The following is a 24270-nucleotide window of genomic DNA, read 5'->3' on the forward strand; positions in this document are numbered from 1 at the left end:
TATGTGTTGGAGATGAAGAGAATTGGGGTTATGGTATTGGCAGTTACCTACGGTATGGCGCTTAGTCAGAGGGGAACGTTTCACGTGCGTCATCGTCATCGGTTCCTTGCGGAAGTTGGGTCCGAGCCAACTTCCATCGCGACCACCATGTCCAGATGTCGTTCGTAAGACAGTAGAGGCGCCTACTTGTCTGCCCTAACGGACTATGTGTGGCATCTCACAACACCGTAGATTCCACTAACTGACGCATCACATCGTCTGCATACGACAACCACAATATGCTGGATAACACGGTCCCCAAATACATCGCCATCAGGGCCGTAATCCTTGGATTCCGCCTTGTCACTCCCTTCAGCATATTCTGGCTGTCGTTTAGCATTGCCGAGCCGCCTCACACTGCGTTTCGCCGCTTTCTACTTACTTGGAGCCTGATTGAGACATTGTTTTGGCTGCTCGTTTACCTGCCACGGAAGCGTAGCCTCCAAGCCTCGGCCCAACACCCCCCCGCGCCTGATGCTGCCGAGAGAAAGGCGTTGTTCTGGAAATGCTGGGACAAGATTCCCCACCCCGAGTACTATATCAGTAGGTGGTTTCTTGGCGCAAGGCCGGGCGAGGTGCGAAGAGAGAATATTCGCGAGTTCTTTGCATGGGGGCTCTTGTATCGTGGGTCCGAGACCGAGCAGGAGCGCGTAGTTCGCGTTCAAGCACATCCCGATGAGTCAAAGGCGCAGGAGGAAGAGCTTGATGAGTATGCGAATGGCATCCAAACCTTGCTTGGCCGAAGACTGGAGCCAGGTTGGGGTAGCGCAAAGAGCCTGCGGTTGACAGTCGACGAGGTCAGGATGTCGCACCGCCCAGTCCTGTGGTACATAGTAAGTACGAGGCCCGTGTCAGACATTGCGATATTGACATGAACACAGATTGTAATGTTGGTAGACACAGTTACTGCGGCTTGCCTCCGTTGTAGTGGTTTCAGCCTTTATCGAACTCACCTACGTTCTGCATTAGCCATCTTTCCCCCTCGTCCTGCCGTTTTGTTCACCAGATCAAGGTCTTCTGCGCCAGATCTCAGTTACTGGTATCGCCCGCACACGTCGAAGACGCGGCTGCCCATTCTGTTCATACATGGCATTGGCATCGGGCTGTGGCCTTATACGAGTTTTCTTGCCGAGATCAACAAGCACGATCCTGATGCTGCACAGGATGGCGAAATAGGCATCATTGCGGTCGAGATCATGCCTATCAGTTTCCGCATTACTGGTCCTATTCTGGGAAGAGATGAGATGTGTCGTCAGATCAACATTATTCTCGAGCGACACGGATTCGACAAGGTAGTTCTTGCCAGCCACTCCTATGGCTCTATAATCTCTACCCAGATTCTGCAAAATGCTACCACAGCTGCAAAGATTGGTCCTATCCTTTTTGTCGATCCAGTTACCTTCTTACTGCATTTGCCCGACGTGGCCTACAACTTTACTGCACGACAACCCCGAGGCGCGAACGAACATCAGCTGTACTGGTTCGCTTCTACCGATATGATGGTAGCGCACACTCTAGCGCGGCACTTTTTCTGGGCGCAGAACATCCTGTGGACCGAAGAGCTTCGCGGGCACGATGTCACAGTTAGTCTGGGTGGCAGAGACTTGATCGTTGATACAGAGACGGTCGGCAAATACCTAAACAGGGTCGATTTGAAGAGCGAAGAACAGAAATGGAAAGAACATGAATGGAAAGGTCATGGTTTAGAGACTATCTGGTGGCCTACGGCAGATCATGCACAAGTGTTTGAGAGAAGAGATGCGAGAGACAAGTTGGCCCAAGTGCTTCGAGAGTATGCAAGGCGGAAACCTGGCGAGGATGAAGTGCATGACTTACCCTAGGTTATTATAGTATACGCGCTTGGAGCTTTTCTATTTAATACCATCCACACGAGTATAGCTCTGGTCGACCTAACTAGAATCTCCTACTAGTAGTGATATTCACTTCCATCATACAATAGATCAAACAGTCTCCATACCTCGACAACACCAAACTCATCGCCTAGGGCCTCTCCACAGCCGCGCGCTTACTACGCCATCCACCTCGCGCACACCCGCGCCTCCTACCGGTAACTCCCCGCCAGCATCGCCCACAGCGCAAACACACACCCCTAAATTAACGCCAACCCGCTGAGCCAAACTAGCAAGCACAATACCCCTTTTCGCCTCGAGCGCGCCTACACAGCCTAATACGGCTACACCTCCTCACCAAAATGCAAGCGAAATGCAAGAATGAGTTTAGGCTGGTTAGTAGTACGGGCGCGGGTGTTGCGGTTGGTAGCTGGGACTTGCTGTGCTGTAGGTTGTTTTGGTGGATGGCTTGTTGGATGGCTTGTGTGCGTGTCGAGGAGAGCATATTATTGGTGTGGTTTGGGAGTGGCGGGGGGATGTGGGTTGTGAGGGGGAGTGAGTCTGGACTATGAGATTTATCAAGATTTTGTCTATCTTTCTTTCGTACATGGGCAGGATGGGCGCGGATGGGTGGGAGGGGACGGGGGTCACGGGATGGGCGTGGAGGTGAGGTATTTGAAGAAAGTTTTAGGTTGCGGAATTTGTTGGGTTCAATGCTATGGTGGTACAACTTGCTAATGAGAACGTGGTAGTGCTTTCGCTGTCAAGGCAGTGGTATTATTAATCTACTATAGTGGTATTTCTAATCTTTGCAGCAGTGGTATTTCTAGTCGCAAACCTGAATGGAACTCCCCAACGACGATCCATATTGTGACAACTCATTCGGTTCTGCGGTTCGATCGTCAAGCAAATCTACTCCATATAAACCCATATCGTAAAGACTCATACGTCTCAGGGTTTCAACCGTCAAGCGCGAGTCGATTCCATATACAAAAGAAAATGAACAGGCAACATCCAAAAAAACGTCGGTGGCAGATCAACTCATCGCTGCGTCGAACAACAACCCAAACCTCGAATCTACCAATTGAAATGGCCATCATCGCCACGGCGCCAATTCTTGCCCAACAGCTCGCTTTTCTGTGAACCGACGTGGCGGCGGACACGACGACCACCACCGCCAGAAGACTGTGCAGTCGCCGATGGATGGCTGGGGGTATAAGACCACGTTGAAGTCAAGATAGTGTTGGAGCCTGGATGAGAGCATTCAGGAGGACCAGGCGGCAGTGGCTTCCGCTTCCTTGTTGCATCGTTGCACCGACGAACCCAGGCATTGTACTCCGCGATGTGGAGACAGCACTCCTCGATATGCGTCTCCCAGTACTCCTCCGTCTCCTTGACCTCTCCTACACTCCCAAAGCTATCATCGCTGTTCTCTTTGTCGTCAAACCAATCGTGCTGTGCGCAAGCTCTACAGTATACCCGTTCGGCACAGCGGTTTCCCTCATCTTTGTTTTCGTGGTCGCGACCGCCACAGCGTGTACAGTAGAGCGCACTACCCCAGCTTGGACCTGCAACCTGCTTCGACCTTTGCTCAATGTATCGTGCCACCGTCTGCATGTCTGTCTCCAGGCTCTCTCTGCTCTCTCGCGGAAGCACCATTTGTATAGCCGAGATTACAGTCCTGGCAGCATCGTTACAGGCCGTATGGGGGTCTTCGTGCAGGAATCCCAACGTCTTCGTCAATTTCGCCAACCCAACCTCATTGTTCGGAGCGGCAAAGTCAAACCAAGTGCCCGTCGCCTTCGCCAGTGGCTGCGTGTCAACCTCCCTGACAATAGTGCCGTGCTTGAACCAATCGTAATCGAGGCCGTGGTTCTTGCAGTTCAGACGATCGTGGGAGATGGCATGGCCGACGAGGATGATAGGCTTCTTGCAGCCCTGGAGCTTAGGGTCGTCTGAGACAATAGGCTGGTCAAACAACGAATCGAGGATATCGCGCGCTTCAGCAAACGTGACGAAACGTGAATGGCCAAAGCGGTTCCCCTCAGCCCCTTTCATCCACTTGGCGTTTGTCTTGAGATGCGCGTTCTCGACGATACGAAGGTGGTAAAATCGCATCTTCATCAAGAGCTGCTCACCAAAAGGTCCCAAGTGATCGTGGCCGTCAACAAACCAACCGTTTTCTATCTCCCAGAGATTCTTCTCTCTCTGGACTTCCATCATCTCCTTGCGCTCATACACCGCCAACCCAATCTCCGTCATCTCGTTGGTATTTCTGGTCCACGCCTCCGTGTCGATGCCGATGACGACGGCATGCTCAATCAGTCCGGCGTTACCACCGGTGGTTCCGGGGATCGCACGCAGCCCAAGAGTCTCCTGGACTATCGCGCGTAGTGGCTGCGAATCGTAGAACTCGCGCAGCTCTTGCATGCGCTGCTCTGGGGTGAGGCTTTTGGGCGGGGCGGCCGCAACAGAGGCCCAGGCCATGGGCATATTTAATACAGTTGTGTTATACCCAAGTGAGTGAAGGTAAAGTAAGAGTTGAGAGTGAGTTAAAGTGAGCTTCGCGAGGTGGCGCGCGTTTTATATCTGCAGGTGTGCTCGCTCAAGGAGTTGGGATGCAAACAAACGGCACCACGAGACGATAGTCAGCGGCGGCGGCGGGGTATTGCGGTGAGAGTGAGGACTATGGATTGCCTTTGCGTCATCAGAGGTATGTGCCGAGGGTGTCATGTGGGCTTGCAAAGACGAAGTGAAAGTGAAGACGAACGAACATGCTAGTCTGCCTCGCGAGACGCAACGAACCTCGCGGCGATTTCTACGCATACAAGAGAACAGAGGATGATACGAAGACTTTGGCTTTATGGGAAAACACGCATTTCTAGACTTCACGGCCAGTTGGGGCATTTATGGCGGCCGAGTTTGTACAGTGGTCGCAGGGAATTGCAACGCCGTTACTGACTATATCACAACTAAGTAGACCACCTAGGCCGCCTACTAAAGCTACATTGTGGTTTGAAGTGCAACAAGAGAATCACGGAGTCAATAGCTTGAATTACTATCGCACTTTCATCACATACAGAATAATCAAAGAAGTCCATGCTCCATGGGTTACATGTATTTTGTAAACTCCTTGCGCCATGCAAACGATGAACCGCTCTTCTACTACCTAACAAACGCCTTTGAAATACCATGTCTCACATATATCCCAGACCGCAAAATACCACCTTTTGCTCACGTCAAAGCCTATGTCGTCAACGCCTCCCACAATCACCGCCGCCGTTTCCCAGAATAAGCCTCCGACACATCGCATCGCCCAAGACAGAACCGCAGACTCCTCGTTCCAGCATACCGACTGTTTCAATGCTCAATCTCCTAGTCAAGGCTTTGAGATTGGCTGCCCATACGAGACCCAGCCAGGCTGTTACTGGGGCGGCCCGGTTGGACTGCTTGTCCTTTGAGACTGGGCAGATTCCAGGGAGGAGCCTTGTTGAGGAGCGAGGGTTAGAGTGCTTTGATATGGAGAAGCCTGGCCTTTAGACAGGTGGGAAAAGATACATTTGAGATTAGAAGTGGGCGAACCTTTGAGGGGTTGGGGAGGAGTGTGGTTGCTGACAGAGGGACTAGCCACTCGACTAGGACTACTATGAACAGCGGGATAGTGCTTGACAGTGTTCAAAAGCGGTTACTGGTAGAAGTTGCGCAACTGCTACAACTCCCCCTGCTTGTACTTGAAGACTTCTATCTTCTTAGCCGCCTTTGCTGTCTCCTTCGCAGGCTGGTCCAGTCGCTCCCGTTCCCGACGGGCCAAGGCGCGGTCCAAGGCAGTCCAAGGGCAGGGGACGCTGATGTGCGTCTTCGCCTCCGCGACACGGTCTGCCGGCAAACAAATAGCGCAGTTCAGGTTGGTGGAAATATACGTAGTGCCCTCGTGGGCATCACTGCCGCACTTGCTACAGTAGAACTGGTCACCACTCAGTGACACAACGTTGCTCTGGCTGTGAGCTTCGAGCTCATTCGCGACTTGCTGCCCGGTCTTTCACGGATGGTCACAAAGGGCAGTCTGGATACCCACCATCAGGGCTCGAGCGGCATCATTTGCCGCTGTGTGGAGATGCTTGTGCTCGATGCACAGCTTGTTGAACAGCCGGTTCAACTGAATGTTATCCGTGGGATAGTGGCAGTACTTGACCTCCTTCACGATCATCTGGGTACCAGTCGTACGACCTAACGTGCCGAGAGCCTCAAGGTCCAACTGGAGGTCCTTGTGCTTCAAATTGCCTTTGTCGTGACTAACATGATGGCCCATGAGCATGATAGGATGGCTGCTATTTTGACACTCTATTGGCCGAGCGAAATCGGTGCAGAGGACATCGTTTGCTTCTTGGAACGAAGTGAAGCGCTATTCGCCCTGCGGTCAAAGTTAGCAGGATGTCGCATTCCTGTTTGATGTGGATGTACTTACGGACCGCGGGTTTGCAGCTGCGCTAATATGAAGTGAAGTTCAACGCATGAAACACACTGTGTATATCGGTAGGTATCCACAACTAACGGACGCTATATAAATGACACTGGAAGTGATTTCTCGGGTATATGATATGGACATTGTAACCTTCCGTAATCCGCCAACTCAACGAGATCTCGGTGAAGCCCATGTTTACCTGCTGTTGCACGATCTGACAGCGATATAAGCTCACAGCCCTCGTATGTTTCTCATATTTGGGCGACTCACAGTGCCACACATGGCGGACTTATTACGCCTGCCTCTGGTATGGCCATTCTGCCCGCAACGGACACTGGAATTTTCTGTACCTCAGGCCCATGTCTGCTGCTGGCCGGCCAGCTCAACCTCGTCGACGATATCTGGAGCGGTGGGGCGCTGCCAGTCATGACGGAGGGAGTACCATCTGAACAGCGCAGATAAGGGCCACGGCGGCGTCGTTGCAGGTCATATGCTCATTGTGGTACTAGAAGTCACAACCGTCAACGAGGTTGTAAAGCCTGATCAATTTGTGAGAGTCTGGTGCGTAGTCAGTCTTGCGCGCTAGATGCTGAGTATCAATGGCCTTCACTAAGATGCCGAGTCCAGAGACATCGAAGCCCAGTGTGTCTCACAACACGGAGAGATGGTCAGAAAAACAATGGTCTAAGATTGTAATCAGGCAGCAGCGAGCATTGGCAAGTCGCTGGATGGCTAGGCGAACATCTAAGTCAACATTGAGCAAGCTTGCTTCTTGTCGCCGAATCGGGTCTGTTCAAAGCGGCTGCTTTTGGGGTCGCCGACGAAAACTGAATGTTGATAAGGTGCGCGTTCTCCTTGATTTGCACATGATAGAAATAAAAGGTTTTGAGCAATGCTTCTCTATACACACCGGTGAGGCACAAGTTGCTCATGTCCCCAGGGTCGAAGGTGGCAGGATCAAAAAGGGTAGGAATCCATGTTAGATTTCTGCAATGTGATATAATGTACGCATAGTTACCGTACGTTGAGCTTGATATACAGACGACGTGTGAACGCTATAGTATCATCAACATGTAGATCCGAAACGGTGGTGTTAACGTGTGTATCAATCGGGGGTGTAGCCATGAAGCCATCCTTCAGGGTGAAATAACGTGATAAAAAATAATCATATTTCACCAGTTAGTAGTCAAGTGGGGGATCAGCGACTAATAGCAAACTTCAATGGGCATTTGCGACCAAGATGAGACAACTCTTATCAAGGGCAATGGCGCTCACGGCCACATAGACAACACTTAGTTTAAAGCACCTGTGGTAAGTAGGTATATAGGTATATTATTGAATATTCATTCCTAGACGTAAAACACATCGAACACCCCTTCACTCTAGATATTCATGGACGGTGGTGCATGGGAACAAACTCGATTCGCAACCTGTTGATGGACAAAGCACCTCGTGACTTTGCATGCGACGAAGAGGAATCGAGCAGTAAGGCACCAGGTGAAAGTGGGGACCTCGAATGTGGTGTGATCCAATCTATCGTGAGGACAGAATCCATGAATGGTGCGGACACGTCTGCCTACTGTGTGTACTTAGTCTTTCGATTGGATGGGATAATTTGCATTTTTCATCGATGGGCATGTAACATTTGAGATGGCCGTGAATGTTGTATGTGGAGTGTTCGTCCGAGCCACACCTGAAACAAAAATCCTTTGTGCCATATACAACTTCCTTGAATTGACTCTGAAGCTCTAGGTTATGTACCTTGGTCTGAAGCGATATCTTAGCCAATGGAATCCTGCTGCGCATAGCCATTTGTATGGCCGCGACCATGTTATAGCCTGCGTAGTTTGACGGTCCATCCAGACTTTGACACTTATAACCGAGATATTCGCATAATTTTTCAAATGTCATTGGGTTCTCCGGATTCCAATCGATGCCCCGCTCACGAGCTATGCGTTGCGTGCTGATAATAGCAACGACATTATCGAAGATGTCGGGTAGAGCCTGTAGGAGTTCAGGAAAGGCGACAGATTTGTCTTGCTCAGTGAAAGCTAAGAGGACAACCGGCTGGCCCCTGAAAATATCTTCGACTTCCTTCCTAGCTTCCTTCATCTCTGTGAAGCGAGTTTCCCCAAATCGATTGCGGAATTGATTGGGATCCGTGGCATATTGGACGGAGTTGAGGTACCGCATGTTGTCTTTGATGCGCATATGATGGAAGCTGACGGATTTCATCATAGCCTCGCTGTGATCTCCAGGGTTCTCGATGTGCTCTTGTGTCTTTTTACGTCTTACAACAGAGAAGCCTACTTCTGACCAGAGATTCTTTTCTTGTTTGCTGGGATCAATGATTAGACTCAACAGAACACAACACTCCATAATCTTTGGAAAGCTTGAATTTTCGAATCCAAGACAGTACTCTAGGATGTCAAAGTGTGCCAGCGGCTTGAGACATGCTGTCGCGTCTGCAAACATCTGGGGTGATGGGATAAGTTGCTTGGCTTTTCCTTTGGAGGAATTATTGTCGGTCGCCATAGCTAGTGGTATCGAATGGTCTCAATATTGTTAGGCCGAAGCGAATTCGTATTCTGGTCGCTTGAGTGCAAGAGTGTTGGGTATGAGCGAGGGCATATAATGTTGTTGGGGCTTCCTTATAAGTACTACAATTACCACACAGTGAAGGACTCATTCACTTCCCGAGGACTCCTCTAACTTGCAAAGACTCCTCCAACTCGCAAAGACTCCTCCAACTCGCAAAGACTCCTCCAACTCGCAAAGACTCCTCCAACTCGCAAAGACTCCTCCAACTCGCAAAGACTCCTCCAACTCGCAAAGACTCCTCCAACTCGCAAAGACTCCTCCAACTCGCAAAGACTCATTCACTTCACGAGGCATGGCCAGCCTAGATCAAGTATGTCGCGCTTGACCACTCGTACGTCTGCAAGGCTGAAAATTTCCAAGGTACTGGAATATACACGACTAGTATGATCAACTGGCTGAGTTGTTGAAACCACAACTCGGCAGCAGTGGATAAACATCTCCATCTGTCACGTCATCTCGGTCGAATGTAGTGAGCGACCACAGCGGGACGGCCCGAGGCGCCATTCGAAAGGTACCGTACCGGTACGCTGCGTACGTCGTAGAAGAAGCATTTGAACAGAATGGCCATGATATACACTGGTCTGTACGCGCGCCAGAACATTAGCACAGCTACTTGGGCATGAGATATCTGTCACGTACAGGAGCCAGTCAGTTGTTTGTCTCTACCGTGGAAAGGTCTGTGCGCACCCCGGCAATCGAGCTAGTGGCGCGATCTGTGCGTTCCCGCACCACCAGCGACCCTGACATCACATGCCTTTCGACAGGCCAAGTACCTCGCATCGCTCTCTTCCCATCCTTTAACGGTATTTCAGGCTTTTCTTTTATTCCTTTGCTCATCTCAGTCCCCATGAATTGACAGCATTTGTCGTTTAAACGCACCCTTCAACAAATCTACCCCTTTCCCCGCACACAGAGTCAGCGCCACCGTCTCCACGTGTTCGCGGGCAATAACTCCATACGCGCCACCCAACTCCAATTACGAGCAATGATACATGAAGCGGATGGGGGAGTCAACGGTACCGCGAAAACCATAGATCACTTCTCGAAACTACCCGACGAGCTATTGCTGCAGATTTTCGAGGCATTAGGTCGTATCTCCCGGCGCCATCTCACCAGCGTATCCCGAGTAAGCAAGAAGTGTCATCGACTGAGCGATGCCGTCTTGTACAAGAGTATCCTATTTGAAACTCCGGAGTTCCACCTCACATTCACCGAATCTTTAGGCCGGCGACCCCGGCGTGGGTCATCTATATATGAAGTCAAACTTGCATACCCCTCTTCAGAACTATCGCAATTAGCACTCGATGCGCCGGTAGCCGGGTCTTATCTTGATCCTCAACGATCAGATAGCTTATCACGAACGTTATCAATCATGTCAAACTTGGAGAAGCTCGACATATCAGTACCCGACGTCCTCCTGCGTGGCATAGGCTCTTTGTTTAATGGTCCCTTCGATCTAGCATGTCTAAAGTCTTGCTCATTATTTTACCAATGTGCAAACGATGCGTACTGGGATCTTCGTGAGAATATACATATTTTTGCCCACCCTTCTCTGGAGAATCTTACTATCCGCCGCGCGAAGCTCGATGAGCGAGGCTTCGACCACATCGAGCGGCCGCACATGACAGCGCTCAAGAGGCTGACTCTGATTGAATGCGACGTTAACGACGACTCTCTTGGAGATCTCCTTGAGCTGCCGGAGGCGCTGGAAGAGTTCGTCATGACGCAATTGGAAGAACCTGAACCTGAACTGGAAGAGAGCTCTGATAACATTGGTGACTACATACTCGCTCTCCAGTCTCAAGCAGATTTCTTGAAGAGCATCACGATTGACGTGCCTACATTGACTGGTCGACGCGCCTTACGAATGCGAGAGTTTGGAGCACTAACGACGCTGCGGTTAAATTGGGATTATCAGCTCTTTGGGAAGTCGTCCAAGAAGCCACGACTACACTCCGTTGGTCTACCGCCGATTATGGAAACACTCGAATTTTTCAATGAGCTTGGTACTGATGAGGAGGTCAACGATCTTTTCTTGGTACTCATTGAGCAGAAGAACATTGTCGCTCGAACGTGGAAGAAGATGATCACAGTCGAGGGTGATAATGGAGTATCGAAAGAGATGAAGGAGGCATGCAAAGTGGCAGGCCTGCAGCTCGACATTATCGGTGCGATGGACGAAAGCTCTGAAGGAGAAGATGAAGACAATGACGATGCTGATGATGAGAACGAGGATGATGACGAAGAGAGCGATTAAACAATCTGACTGAGTTTCTTTGGATGCACTACCGCTTCAAAGGAAGACGAATGTTACTTGCCGTATAATAAACCAATAGAATTACTGAGAAGTAGACCTAAAAATCAAAACATTGTCAATCTCATCACGGCGATGTAACGTCATCCATATTGGAGCAGCACTTCAAACTTGCCCTTTACTACAACCCCTTGGATCGCCCTTCTTCTTGATGAACGTCCCTCTCTTTCTTTTCTTGACAACTGTTGTCTTCCTGTTTCCGTTCGACTTCCTCCTTACTTCTTCGCCAGCCTCTTTCCTCTTGCCCTGATCCAAATCATTCGTATCATCTCCATTTCCTACATATCCAGCCACAGCCTTGCTCTTGCATCTTTCACTTGTCCGCCACTCCCTAAACCGTCTTAAAATCTCCCCCGTGATAGCTATAACAACCATAGCCACACTCTCCGCCTTGAGCTTAACATGAAATACCTGTGACTATGTAAAACGTAGTTCTGGTAGAACGTTCCACACATTCTTGATACCGTCGATGGGGTAGGAAATGAGTGTAGAAAATGTGGTGAAATGTATCGTGGAGTTGGTTGCGAACATTGCTAAGTGTGGTACGTTTGGACAGTAAATGAGAAAGCCAAAGAAAAGCCAGAGCGCAGAAATGGTAATGTCGGAGTTGTGTTGGTAGTCTTTGCTGGCCGAAAGATAGTTGTGATAGAGGCTGGCGTCGAGTATTTGGTGGTGAGCCAAGAAGGTTTTTGGTCATGGTTGTGCAAGTAGGATAGTACTTATTCACTACTCCAACTGCATGGCCTCATGTCAAGACGGGTGAAGTTGCGCATCTCCTTCCATATTGGTAGCTCGACGGCCAATATCGGACACTGTGAACTCCGTATGCTTTTCATACATCTTCCGCTGTGCTTGATATGTGTGTCGATTCTTTTCGAAGATAGGGGCAGAACTACATCATGGATGACGGCCTAGGAAACCAGATCGGTAGGTGATGTATGTTATTGTTGATTACTACATTTGGAATACATTTCTTTCCCCTTGCGCTGGTGCAGCAAGCAGACAAAAATGATAGTCCTCTTTTGAACCTTCAGAACAGAGGTGAAGGCTGCAAGCCGGCCATAGAACATGTACATGGAGTAAATAAAGTACCAGAAACATTGGCACAGCCGTTGTTGGGCGATGTGGATCGGACAGGCGTGAGCAGTAGGGCTGATGTCTTGCATTAGCGCTCACTCTCAATTAATTCAAAACCCGCCGTATAAGCGACTCCACATGTCGTCTCGATCTGGCTTGACTGTCAAGTCTAATGTGCCGTATACTCTATGCTGGATCGTGTTGTTTGATTGCAGGTGGTTGTGTCTAACAAAGTCCGCTTCTTTCATTTTCTGAGCCACATGCGACTAGCGCGCGCTAGACAGTGGATGACGCGCCGTGCCGTGTCAGTTGAGATGACGTCCAGCGTCTAGTATCGCGCGTGCGCTCAAATCGTCGCCATCAAACTTTTCACACAAGCTTTTCAGCTTGTTTGACCGATGATGTCGGGATCACGATGACCGAGTGATCGATTGCTTTGTGCCAAGCTCGGCTACGACATCCAAACCCCACCCACGACACAGACACACGGACCACGTGCCAGGCGCCCGCTTTGTGCGACATCAACCCACAAGCCAGTGCCTATCCATAATATTTCGCGTCGACAAGCACAACATTTCCCGTCTCCTTGCCTCAGTACATGTAGGAGACAAACAAGGCGTCACAATACCCGCAGCAGGCCCTCTCCACCACATTACGAGTATGCATAGTGCGAGTAGATCAATAAGAAGGCATCGACAACATCGTACTAAATATGGATGAACATCTCCGCATTCTCGAGGTATGTCAGGGGAATGCACAAGGCTGTCGCACGACCTCGCTAACAACACGGTCCACAGCAAGAATTTTGCCCACCAATCGACCCCAGCCTTATATCTGCCATTTACTCAGATTATGTAGGCCAGGCGGACGCGATTGGCTCAGTCAGAGCGCTCCTCGGTCCTCTCAAAGCCTCCGCGGTAACTGAACAACTTACCGATTTCGAACCTTCGGGCTTTGGCGGCTCTGTTCAGGATAGTCCAGGGAAGGGTAGTGCCGATGCCGAATCAGCCGACACGTGGGCGACTCAAACCGTCTCAACAGACCGGTCCAACCTTTCGAGCGAGCAGTCGACACTCAGCGCCAGTGGGCGGTCAGAAGGATCGTCGGGTGGAGGGTATTTCAAGGAGACCGAGCATTTTGACGTGCAGACAAAGGAGCAGCTGCTCGCAGAGACATTCCCTAACTTACGCTTCGACTTGATTACACGTATACTGAAGAAGTGCAACAACGATTACGACAAAGCGACGGACGAGCTATTGAATCACGTCTACTTTGAAGACGCTCGAGCGACCCATTCAGACGATGGCCCGATTGCAAAGGGCATCGACGCTTTCTCGGAAGACCATCATGTGCCCCAACGAGGGAAAAAGGGCAAATCGAAAAAGCAGAAGAAGGCGCCTTTGGCAAATCTGGATTCAGTCTACATGTCTGAATCAGACAAAACACCTACTAATCGATGGCTCAATACTCAACGTGACGTTGAATTCATAACATCACGCACGGATGTTCCTCTGCATATGGCCTCCTCACTTTACCACAAACACGGTGCATCTTTATCGACGACAATTCTCGAGATCGTACGAAGGAATATCAAAGCACATAATAAAGAGATAGAGCCAGACGCCGCGCTAGTGCAAGACGCCATTGTCCTGAATGCAGGCTTCCCTACCCTCGGTCTCGACTACGCCCTCGCACTCGTGCGCCTCACAGCACCATCTACCACGAATGCACACGAGCTCGCAAAGGCCCTTACACAGCAGCCTGCGAGCGAAACAGGGGGCAAGGGGGGCATCAGGCTCGATCTACGCTACACACCACTCAACCTCTCTGATCCTACATCCGAGTCCACGTCACAGAAGCTACCAACCCTCGCACCCACTGCCCGGCCCCGCGATACTGCATCGATAACCCGCGCACGCAGTGAAGCCTTTCAGCAGGCCTCCTCCGCGTATCGAAAAGGTCGCTCCACACCCCTCATGAAAGCCGCTGCAGGCTACTACGCACAAGAAGGTCGGGATCTCTCTGCCAACTTGCGCGCTCTCAGTGCCACCGAAGCCGATACATTTGTCATGTCGCAATCTGGCCCATCATATCTTGATCTTCACGGCGTCACTGTTGCAGATGCGACCAGGATCGCCAAACAACGAACACAAGCTTGGTGGAATGGGCTTGGTGAACAGCGGATACCTGAATGGAGTGGTGCGGGGAGAAGAGGTGGAGGGGAACCATTTAGGATCATCACTGGATTAGGACGGCATAGTGAAGGCGGTAGAGGGAAGCTGGGGCCTGCGGTCGCAAAAATGTTGGTCAATGAAGGGTGGAAGGTAGTGATCGAGCCGGGAGAGCTGCTCGTCACAGGGCTAGCAAGGAGGAGATATTGACAACTTGCGATGGTATGTACTGGTTTCATGTAGAGGCTATTAGCCCGCATACGTCTGATCTTGGTTTGCATGCCGGAGAGCCTAGCATATCAAGTGTCTTTAATTCCATTGCATATAGTCTAGACTAGAATGTACATCTCCCAAGTCATTGGCCAGGACGTCTTGACATGTGATACCCTCTGAAATCGATTTCACAGGCTAAGGCAGTCAAATAAAGGCCTCTGTGAAGACTGTTTTCACTCCATTCCTCCTATAGCGAAACCTATACATAATAAGAGCTCATGTCAATAGCAACGACATCGTAACCGAACGTCCCCTTATGCGTTCCTCACTACATGACTAGCGCCACGCTAACTTAAGCTTCTTTGCAACATCCCTTACCCCACACCATCATCTGAAACACCCAACAAACCTCAATCCAACCCCCAAACATGGCCCGTTACAGCATGAAGAGCGCAAACAAAGGTTGTTGTATTGTCTGTTCTGATCGAGAAAACAGCAGGGAATGGCGCGCCGCGCGGACTCGTTTCGCGGTCGCCGAAACAAGCATCGCAGCAGGATATGTCTTGGATGATGATCACAACTAACGGCATGGTCGGAAAAGCGCCAATCAACAGTCCTGTCTGTACAGAGGACTATGAGCACTTTGTTCGCATATCTTGCCATCAAATGATGCCGAACAAGCAATACCGCCAATTTTTTGAACACAGCCGTCCTCTAGGCTTCGGTAGAGATCATCGCATCTTCCCAGCGATATTTCACAAGATTTCTCCTTATTTAAATCGAACTTTCCATCTCATAGTCCATCAAATATGATCGTCGGATTTGGAGTCCCCACCACCAGATCCATATTTTCCAGGCATCCTGAACGTAAACTGTTCCAGCCTGCTCAAGCCGAGACTCCACAAGCAACGCCAGAATGACGAATCGCATGACACGCATCACACCATCCCCGGAATTACAGAACTATGCTGTATCAAGCATCGGACCTTGGGGCGTGCTTAGGTGGATGATCCATCAAAACTTGACACCGGACACTTTGGCCCGCTTTCGGTGATCGGACCACTTCTGGGTGAGTTCTTGGTATATATATGTTGGCCTCCAAGCCTGACATGTTGGTTCCTTAGTTCGATACTCATTGAACAGTTTCAAAATTAAGGAATTGTCTTTTCTTCTCCTTCCTTTCGCCTACTTGATTGCTGCTAGCCGGCTTTTCATTCATACCTTCTCTATCAATCTCTCTACCAGATAGTTACTTTCATCTTCCATCTTTTACAAAAACAAGACATTCCTTCACAATGAAGTTTGAATCATCCGTTCTCCTAGCGACATTGGCAGCTTCGGCTGTCGCGGCCCCGGCACAATACCGCTACCACGCTGTCAACAAGCGAATTGCTGTACGTGCACTCTGTTTACCCACTCTATCTCCCTAGACACTCTCCTGTCCATTCATAACAACACGAGATACTAATACTTGATTTAGGAGAACAACGGAGGAAAGGTCCCAGCCCACATCGTCCCCTCTGTGCGTCGCCTCGCCGAAGAGAAAGTCAAGTCTAAGCGTCAACTTGATCAATTCCTCAATGGACTTACCGGTGGCGGTGGCGACGGCCCACTCTCTGGCCTTCTCAGTGGACTAGGAGGCGGTAATGGAGGTGCTGGAGGAGGTCTCAATAACCTACTCGGTGGCAACGCTGGAGGTGCCGGCAATGTATGTGTCATCTCACACCATGACATCAGGTATGCTAACATGTAGTAGAATGAGGCAAACGCAGCAGGGGCCACTGGTAACAATGCTGGTGCTGATCAAAATGGCGGTGCTGTGAGTCTTTTGAAATCTCCCACAGTGTTCCGTATGATGTTAATGATTGTAGGCGGATAATGCGAACGAAGGCAATGCTGGCAATGAAGACAATACTGGCAATGACAACGCTAACAACGACAATGCTGGCAACGACAATGCTGGTAATGACAATGCTGGCAATGACAATGCTGGCAACGACAATGCTGGCAATGACAACACTGGTAACGGCATGAACGACAATGCTGGTAACGACAACGGTGATGCCGGTAACGACAACGGTGATGCCGGTAACGACAACACTGGTAACGGCATGAACGACAATGCTGGTAACGACAACGGTGATGCCGGTAACGACAACGGTGATGCCGGTAACGACAACACTGGTAACGGCATGAACGACAATGCTGGTAACGACAACGGTGATGCCGGTAACGACAATGCTGGTAACGACATGAACAACAATGCTGGTAACGACAATGCTGGCAACGACATGAACAACAATGCTGGTAACGACAATGCTGGTAACGACAACGGTGATGCCGGTAACGACAATGCTGGCAACGACAACGGTGATGCCGGTAACGACAATGCTGGTAACGACAACGGTGATGCCGGTAACGACAATGCCGGTAACGATAACGCTGGCAACGGCATGAACAACAATGCTGGCAACGGTATGAACGGCAATGCTGGCAACGGTATGAACGGCAACAACTCCACAGCTGAAGCTGGCAACGGAAACGCAGGCATGGACAATGCTGACAACGCTGACAACGCAAACAACGATGGCCAAGATGGTGGGAACGCCAATGAGGACCAGAACGGCGGAAACGCCAATGAGGACCAGAACGGCGGAAACGCCAATGAGGACCAGAACGGCGGAAACGCCAATGAGGACCAGAACGGCGGAAACGCTGACAATGAGAATGGCAACGCCATGGGCGGCGGAAACGCTAACAATGAGAATGACAATGCTGGTAACAATGCTGGTAACGAGGACGCGGGTAACGCCGGCAACGACAATGCTGGCAACCAGGAGTCGGGTAATGCAAACGAAGGAAACGCAAATGAAGGCAATGCAAATGAAGGCAATGCCGACAACGAGAACGCCAACGCTGGTAACCAGGAGTCGGGCAATGGAAACGAGGGCAATGTAAATGAAGGCAACGCCAACGCCATGACCAACGCACAAACCAAGGACAACTAATCGCACACACCTCAGCCATGGTCCATAGAGTAAAGTCGGCATTACAAGCAAGTCCTTTCCCCCCAAGACAGCATATTGCCGTGTGACTGGCATGAAGGGAGGGTGTGGGAGGCAGGGGATAGGGAGTGAATAGGGGGGGATACAATCGCTACAAAGACAAAGTGTTATAGGTTTTAGGGAGATTTAATAGAGGGGTTTGAGATTTGTGTTTGCGAATTTTGCTGTGTTGTGCTGTGTTGTGCTGTGTGTTGTTTTTTGCTTTGTTTCGCAGATGGGCGTGTGAGACGAAGGGCGGGTTATTCTTACCACAGGGTTTGATACTCGATTGTGTGAGGGGCTAGATGCAGTGCCGTTTCAGCGGGTGGAGGCGAAGATGCTGCGTCAAGAGTTACTGAAGTAGCAGAAGAGAAAAGTAGAGAAGACGGTGGATGTGACGGTACTCCTGTTCGCTATATGCGTCACGCTCTGTCGCAACCTCACCCTCGCTCGCTCCCTCGCTTCTCTCCGCCAGCTTTGAATTTGCGGGCGGCTCTTGCTGGTTTGGGAGTGCAGCTGTACTGTATTTGAGTTCTCTGGTTTGTGGATTTCAGTTCACGGTGCAGAGTGTTGATTTGTGTTGGGATTTGAGGTGGGAATCGAGGGGTGGGTGGATGGTTGAATGGTTCATGTAGATTGATGTTAAGAAAATTCCAGGCACGATGCTAAAAATGCTAGAGGTATGCTACGATGTGATGCGAAATGCCATATCATGCCACGTCATGCCACGTCATGCCATACCATGTACTCTCATATATACAAACCCAACTCCTCTCCCTCTTCCTCCTCCTCTTCCCCCCCCCCCCCCCCTCCAGCCCAATAACCCACCCAACAACCCCCCTAAATCCCCTCAAAACTATCCAAATCGCGCGGATCCCGCGGACACTTCCAATCACGCTCAAACGCCGTCTGCGGCAAAATACCCGCCTCCCTCCCACGCCGATAACTCCACTGCGTCGCGCGCTCCGTCTCCCAAGTCCAATAGAACCAGCCCCAGCCGGCCTCGAAGGCGTCCATCTGGGCAATGGCGAACTGGTAGAGGAATTTCTTGTACTCGGGGTGGTAGTCGCGGGGGTCGGCGTTGGGGGTGTCGCAGGAGCATTGGGAGGATTTGAGGGGACATTGGGGGGAGAGGATGGATGTGCTTGCGTTGCCCGTGTCAAAGGTGCCTTCCCAGCGGGTGCCAGTGGCTACGTTGTTGATGAAGGTGGTGCAGTCCGAGTCTGCCTGGCTCCACTCGCCGCACATTGTGGGTCCGAAACCGGTGGTCCTGTCCATGCTGCGGCGCGACTGTTGGGTCCATGCCGAGCAGGCAAAGTTGAGTTTATCGCGGGGTTTGAGGCTGAGCTGGTCGATGTTGAAGACGACGTATTGGTGTACGTCGAGTAGGAGGTTGTCGATATTTTGTAGTTTGCCTTGCCAGTTGTCGAGGCCCATGAAGCCGTCGCCGAAGACGATGACGCCTTTGATGCCGTCTTTGCGGATCTGGGAGACTGCTTTTTCCGTCCATGAGACTACTACTTCGGTGTCGAGTTCAACGTTGCGCGGTTCGTTGACGAGGCCGTACATGGTGACGAGATTGGCGTAGCGGGGTTGGGCGAAGAAAACGGAGAGTTGGTGGTGGATGTCTAGTGTGCGCTGCCCGTTCTTCTCTCCATCTGTCCCGTTCAACCAGCGGATGGAGCCCTGGCGGCCGGAATGGTTCCACCCGTTTTGAGACCCGGGTGCGCCGTGGAGATCGAGGTTCACGCGCAGCCCGTTTTGGCGGCAGTACTCGATGCCGCGGAGGAGATAGCGCCAGGAGACTTGGGGTAGATAGGGATCGTCGTCGTAGGTTTGCACCATCCAGTAGCCAAAGGGGAAGCGGACGTGGTCCATGCCTGCGTCTCTTATCTCCTTGAATGTATTTTTGGTGATGAAGGTGCTGTAGTGCTGTTCCAATGTACTCCTCGCTTTTGCCGGCCCGAGTTTCGTCATCAATGTCCACTCGTCGACCACGCCGTCGCGGGAGCCAAAGTTTTCAAAGTACGAGGGCGTGATGAATGGTTCAATGTTTAGCCAGCCTCCTACGTTGACGCCGCGGATGGGCATCTTGCCGTATTCAAAAGGGTCGCTGAGCTTAGGGACAGACGGATTGGCTTGGACTTCGTCGTCCCACGTCATGTTCAGTCCAATGATGGGAAGCCCGCCGACAAGCTCGTTGGTATATGTGATGTTGAAGTCTTCCGTGTCGAACCAGGACCAGGGATCGAGAATGCCACCACGATCTGCCTCAGGGACGCTGTTGCGGTCGTGCCCGTCTAGATTGGAGGTTTTGGGTTCGTTGACACTCGCAGGGGCGGAGTTGGAGCCGCCGTTGTTGTCGTTGCTCGATTTGTTGGAGAGCATGACTGCGACGGGTATGATGATGGCTAGGATGATCAAAACAGACAGGACGCCAATGATGATCTTCTTCCACTTCTTCCTCTTTGCCAACTCTTCTGCCGAGTAGACGGTCGGTGGCCCACCGCTTCCACCTCGTTTCTCCATCATATACTGATATTCGTCGCCGTCGATGGCGCCTTCTTCTGCCAAAGGGCCGCTGATGACGCGTCGTCTCTTCATCTCCGTTCGACGCTGTTTCTCCTGCCGTCTCCTTTCTTTCTTGGCCTCGGCTTCACTAGGCGTATACTCTGCTTCTCTTCTTTGTCTCCTCTCCTCCCTCTCATCATCCGCGTGTGCACTCCTTCTCTTACCCTCTCCACCACTAAGAGCCGCAGCCGCAGCCGCAGCCGTCCTCCTCTCCTCTTTCCTCTTCCTCGTCTTCTCCTCGTCCAGCCTCTCCATCTCCCTCTCCTTCGCCCTCCGATTAGCCTCCCTCTCCCCAATCCTCAACTCCTCCCTCTTTCTCTCCCTCTCCTCCTTGACCCTCCTCTTCTCCAACTCCTTCTCCTTGCGCCTCACCTCCTTCAGATACTCGTCATCGTAATCATAGGTGCCCCACCCTCCCGCTTTCTTCGCATTTGACTTGTCCAGCTTCGCCAGGGCATCCAGACTGAGCGGTGCGCTGCTCCGACTCCTACTACCCGATTTACCGGTCGCGCTATTGCGCCGGCTACTCTGGCGATTCCGCCGCGGTGGCGCAGGTAGCTCTTCCTCGCCCGTCTCATTCGCATCATGACGGCGCGCATATTCTCTCCTAGACGGTCGAGACGGCGACCTCTGTTTCGCTCGCGCCTGCCTCTCAGGCTTGGGCAATAACTCGCCCGACGAATCAGTAGGCCGGTGTCCGTTCCTGCGGCGCCCGTCGTGGTTGTGCACCGTGTTCGTGTCTATATTTGTGTTTATCATCGGCTCAGCCCGCGACTCCCTTTTGCGCCTGCGCTCGGGATCCAGGCTCTGCCGTCGTCGCTCGGGCTCTGCGCTGCCGCCATGCGATTCCCGTCTTCGTCTTCTGGGCTCGTCGCCGTGTGGACGGCGGCGAGAGGGGTCGCGCTCACGCTCGCGGTCGCTGAGGTCGGGCATGTGCGCTGCGTGTGGGGGGATCGGTGTGATTGCGGGCTGGAGGGTGGAATGTGGGGGTTGGAATGCAGCGAACGTGGGTAGGTGGGTGAGTGAGTGAATGGAGAGGTGATTGCGTGCGACAAAAGCGAACGAACGTGTAGGCCGAAATGTGCGTAATCAGTCTGCGTACTCAACCTGTCTCCTCAGGCGTGCGCGTGTCCTCAAGACGCGACAAGTACCAAGCGTCAAAGCCAGCTTCACAATGTCCAGCCCAGTTGGTGAGCGGTGAGACTAGCAGACATCAACTGCGCCAACCTCGGAGCCTTTACCGGTACCGGCACACGAACGTCACTGCACCAACACAAATAACTCACCACCGCACCCTTGACTGCCACCACCACCAAGACGCCAAATGATTGATTTTGCCCAAAAGAAACCACGGCCAGCTGCCGCAACTCCCTGTTCATACACTCCTTCACACGCGCAACGCATCCTCCGGCCCCACGTAACAGACCTGCTGAAGACGCACATGTCCAGCCGTCGGGGTTGCTGGGGAAACGGTCTTGTTCGGTGTGGCCGAGGGGCTGGGCGGCCGGGCTTGGAACGGGATGGGATCAGATGAGGATATTGTACATGGGGACTTGGATGAGCGTTGAACCCTCCATCTCCTTCGATCTCATGTGGGTAATCTTGCAAGTCGGAGCGACAAAGGACGGGCGATACATACAAACCGACGTTACTATGCCAAGGTCGATCGATCGATGCGATGATTCCGTCACCTCACTGGAGCTACCTGGTTGGGATATCCACGATACCTAAGCTGGCCTGTTCCTCTCAACCTCGACATGGCCACAAGCGACTCACAATCAAGCGATCGCCATCATACAATCCTGTCCAGCAGTCTTTCGAGTTGGAAAAGCTTCACAAAGCGAATAGTGCCAATGTTCGCTCCCCCTCGCTCTGCTCTTCGCTCCTCACAGCCAGTCCAACACACGAATTCAGCATACACTGTCTACACAATACCACCGTCCATTTGTATTCTTTCCAACCCTATCAGACGACGCTCAAATGGGATTCCCGCACTGTTGCACGTTTTCTGCACTACGTGAAAAGGGCAAGGTGGGAATTGCATCGCGCAAGAGTCTACTCATCTCGCAACCAAAATACAAGCGCAAACAATCGTCCCCTACGCTTACCCGCGACCTCAGATTCCAATTCTCACAGTGCTATGCATATCTGCTCATGTTTCTCCATATCCTCCAAGTATGAAAATGGTCAGACCATCAAGTGTTTTATAATGTGTTACATGCCGAGATGAGATTTCTTCTCCAGTGGTATCATAGCCAAGTAAACAGCAAGCGAAAAACCTGCAAGTACGTAAAACGCGCAGCAGGCCAGCAACACACAGCTGCAAACTGCCTACCATCTGCACCTGCATATCCAAACTACACGCAAACGCCCCTAGAATGATTACAACGCGATGTGTCCATCGCCAGAGCCTCTGCCGAAGAGGCCAAGATTCGCATATATACGTGTCCTGTAATAGCCTTCGAGGTCGTATCCAGGCTGGTCCATGTATGTAGCGACAGTTTATACTTTGCATGTGTGCGTTGCTGCACGCAGTCTAGCAAGGCGATATCATGTGTATATGCAGAGTGTTGCCCAGGTCCCGGCTCCCGTGATATTTGTGTATAGTTGGAAGTCAGCTGGTTGTATGCTGCGGGCTTCTTCAAACGGGTATGTGCAGAGAAAGGAAAAGTGGGGGACTGGAGGCCTGGGGTGGGCAGTGGGTGTGCTGGTCTTGGCACTGAGAGCAGTAGAAATATTCGTCGAAATTGCTCACGAGGGAGTCGTGTTGGAGGAGCCGGTTGCGTCTGTTGTGGCTGGCTGTTTGCCCTTTTCCTCAGGGCTCGTCGTTGGTGACGTCTTCTTCTCATCGTCGCTGTAGAGACCGTGTTCGTAGATGTAGTCGACCACCTTGTCGGGGATGTAGTAGCGAATGCTCTTGCCTCTCTTGCGGAATAGACGGATTTTGGTCGATGATACGTCGTTCTGGATCAGTTGGGGAATCACATGGATGTTCTCTCTGTATTGCTGGAGGCTCACGAGCGCATCATCTGTCGCAAGTTAGTTTTTGCACATTTGTTTTACAGACGCCGAACATACCAATGTCAGTACCGCTGCGCTCGAGGATAAAGGCGCCGTAGTAGCCCAAGATGCGGCTCAGATCCTCCGGGGCCCATAGGCCGGGTGTGCTCATGGTCTGAATCAAATCCGCGCCTGCCAGCAGCGCAACGTGGATATGTCGCTTCTCGCCGCCCTCGGGCGCAATCCCGCCCATGACCTCGTTCAGCTCGTACTCAAAGTGGTCCAGGACCTTGACAGTCGGCAGGTATTCCTTGTGCAGGGGCTCCCACGGGTCAACGCCAATCCACTTGGAGCTGTCTTCCACAGCGATTCTCGACATGTTGATGCGGTGCTGTGCCGAGGCCAGTCCGGCCTTTTTGTACGCATCGCCGACGGGACTGAAGAAGCCGCCGATGACCTCGTAGTTGGTCTCAAACTCGCAGTAGTCGGCCGCCTCTTCAAACATGCGCAGGTGGAGGTTGGTGGGGGGTGAGAAGGATCCACAGGAAATGAGGACGAGCGGCTGTTTGTTGGGGTTGGAAAGCGTCTTCTTTAGCCGCTGGCTGGGGAATTTGTAATCCTCGAGCGTCATGGTGCTGAGGTCATCGAGGCCGACGTTGAACGAGATGTCGCGATTCGAACTCGAATCCGTCGTCGAGGACATGATGGCGGATGTATGTGGTGGGGGGGTCAAGGGGGCGCAGTGGCTGGAGAGTGAAGGACGGAGGGGTAGTCGGCTGCAGGGTGGCTGTTTTTGGATCGGCGCGGGGCCGGTTGCGATGAAAGTGAAGGATGGGATATTGATTAATGGCTGTGGAGGGCAGAGGAAGGAGGGAAGAGGAAGAGGAAGAGGGATTTGCAAGACGAAAGAAGGCTGACGAGAGACCGG

General features: G+C 51.7%; 10 protein-coding genes across 10 annotated transcripts; 4 read left to right on the forward strand and 6 right to left on the reverse strand.

Annotated features, from left to right (window-relative positions):
* Positions 1–278: 278 nt before the first annotated feature.
* Positions 279–1880, forward strand: IAQ61_001519 (uncharacterized protein; the record flags this gene model as incomplete). Its single annotated transcript, XM_003839778.2, has 2 exons — positions 279–872; positions 921–1880. 2 exons carry the CDS (start codon positions 279–281, stop codon positions 1878–1880), a joined length of 1554 nt encoding a protein of 517 aa, XP_003839826.1.
* Positions 1881–2966: 1086 nt separating this feature from the next.
* On the reverse strand, positions 2967–4382 carry IAQ61_001520 (uncharacterized protein; the record flags this gene model as incomplete). The annotated part of the gene is made up of 1 exon (XM_003839779.2): positions 2967–4382. One exon carries the CDS (start codon positions 4380–4382, stop codon positions 2967–2969), a length of 1416 nt encoding a protein of 471 aa, XP_003839827.2.
* Positions 4383–5137: 755 nt separating this feature from the next.
* On the forward strand, positions 5138–5350 carry IAQ61_001521 (uncharacterized protein; the record flags this gene model as incomplete). The annotated part of the gene is made up of 1 exon (XM_066095137.1): positions 5138–5350. The coding sequence occupies one exon, from the start codon at positions 5138–5140 to the stop codon at positions 5348–5350; it is 213 nt and encodes a 70-aa protein (XP_065954985.1).
* Positions 5351–5598: 248 nt separating this feature from the next.
* On the reverse strand, positions 5599–8888 carry IAQ61_001522 (uncharacterized protein; the record flags this gene model as incomplete). The annotated part of the gene is given in 7 exon segments (XM_003839781.2): positions 5599–5916; positions 5965–6291; positions 6355–6376; positions 6622–6844; positions 6868–6999; positions 7750–7923; positions 7941–8888. 7 exon segments carry the CDS (start codon positions 8884–8886, stop codon positions 5599–5601), a joined length of 2142 nt encoding a protein of 713 aa, XP_003839829.2. The 5' UTR covers positions 8887–8888.
* A 1049-nt stretch (positions 8889–9937) lies between these two features.
* On the forward strand, positions 9938–11209 carry IAQ61_001523 (uncharacterized protein; the record flags this gene model as incomplete). The annotated part of the gene is made up of 1 exon (XM_066095138.1): positions 9938–11209. One exon carries the CDS (start codon positions 9938–9940, stop codon positions 11207–11209), a length of 1272 nt encoding a protein of 423 aa, XP_065954986.1.
* Positions 11210–11371: 162 nt separating this feature from the next.
* On the reverse strand, positions 11372–11641 carry IAQ61_001524 (uncharacterized protein; the record flags this gene model as incomplete). Its single annotated transcript, XM_066095139.1, has 1 exon — positions 11372–11641. The coding sequence occupies one exon, from the start codon at positions 11639–11641 to the stop codon at positions 11372–11374; it is 270 nt and encodes an 89-aa protein (XP_065954987.1).
* An 881-nt stretch (positions 11642–12522) lies between these two features.
* IAQ61_001525 (uncharacterized protein) lies at positions 12523–14872 on the forward strand. The gene is made up of 2 exons (XM_003839784.2): positions 12523–13082; positions 13141–14872. The coding sequence occupies exons 1-2, from the start codon at positions 13056–13058 to the stop codon at positions 14722–14724; spliced, it is 1611 nt and encodes a 536-aa protein (XP_003839832.1). The 5' UTR covers positions 12523–13055; the 3' UTR covers positions 14725–14872.
* Positions 14873–16469: 1597 nt separating this feature from the next.
* On the reverse strand, positions 16470–17828 carry IAQ61_001526 (uncharacterized protein; the record flags this gene model as incomplete). Its single annotated transcript, XM_066095140.1, has 1 exon — positions 16470–17828. The coding sequence occupies one exon, from the start codon at positions 17826–17828 to the stop codon at positions 16470–16472; it is 1359 nt and encodes a 452-aa protein (XP_065954988.1).
* A 783-nt stretch (positions 17829–18611) lies between these two features.
* On the reverse strand, positions 18612–21275 carry IAQ61_001527 (uncharacterized protein; the record flags this gene model as incomplete). The annotated part of the gene is made up of 1 exon (XM_003839787.1): positions 18612–21275. One exon carries the CDS (start codon positions 21273–21275, stop codon positions 18612–18614), a length of 2664 nt encoding a protein of 887 aa, XP_003839835.1.
* Positions 21276–23093: 1818 nt separating this feature from the next.
* On the reverse strand, positions 23094–24045 carry IAQ61_001528 (uncharacterized protein; the record flags this gene model as incomplete). Its single annotated transcript, XM_003839788.2, has 2 exons — positions 23094–23371; positions 23421–24045. The coding sequence occupies 2 exons, from the start codon at positions 24043–24045 to the stop codon at positions 23094–23096; spliced, it is 903 nt and encodes a 300-aa protein (XP_003839836.2).
* Between the last annotated feature and the right edge of the window lie 225 nt (positions 24046–24270).

This window comes from Plenodomus lingam (assembly GCF_022343315.1).
Source record: "Plenodomus lingam strain CAN1 chromosome Unknown contig_12, whole genome shotgun sequence".
In the NCBI taxonomy this organism is placed as follows: Eukaryota; Fungi; Ascomycota; class Dothideomycetes; order Pleosporales; family Leptosphaeriaceae; genus Plenodomus; species Plenodomus lingam.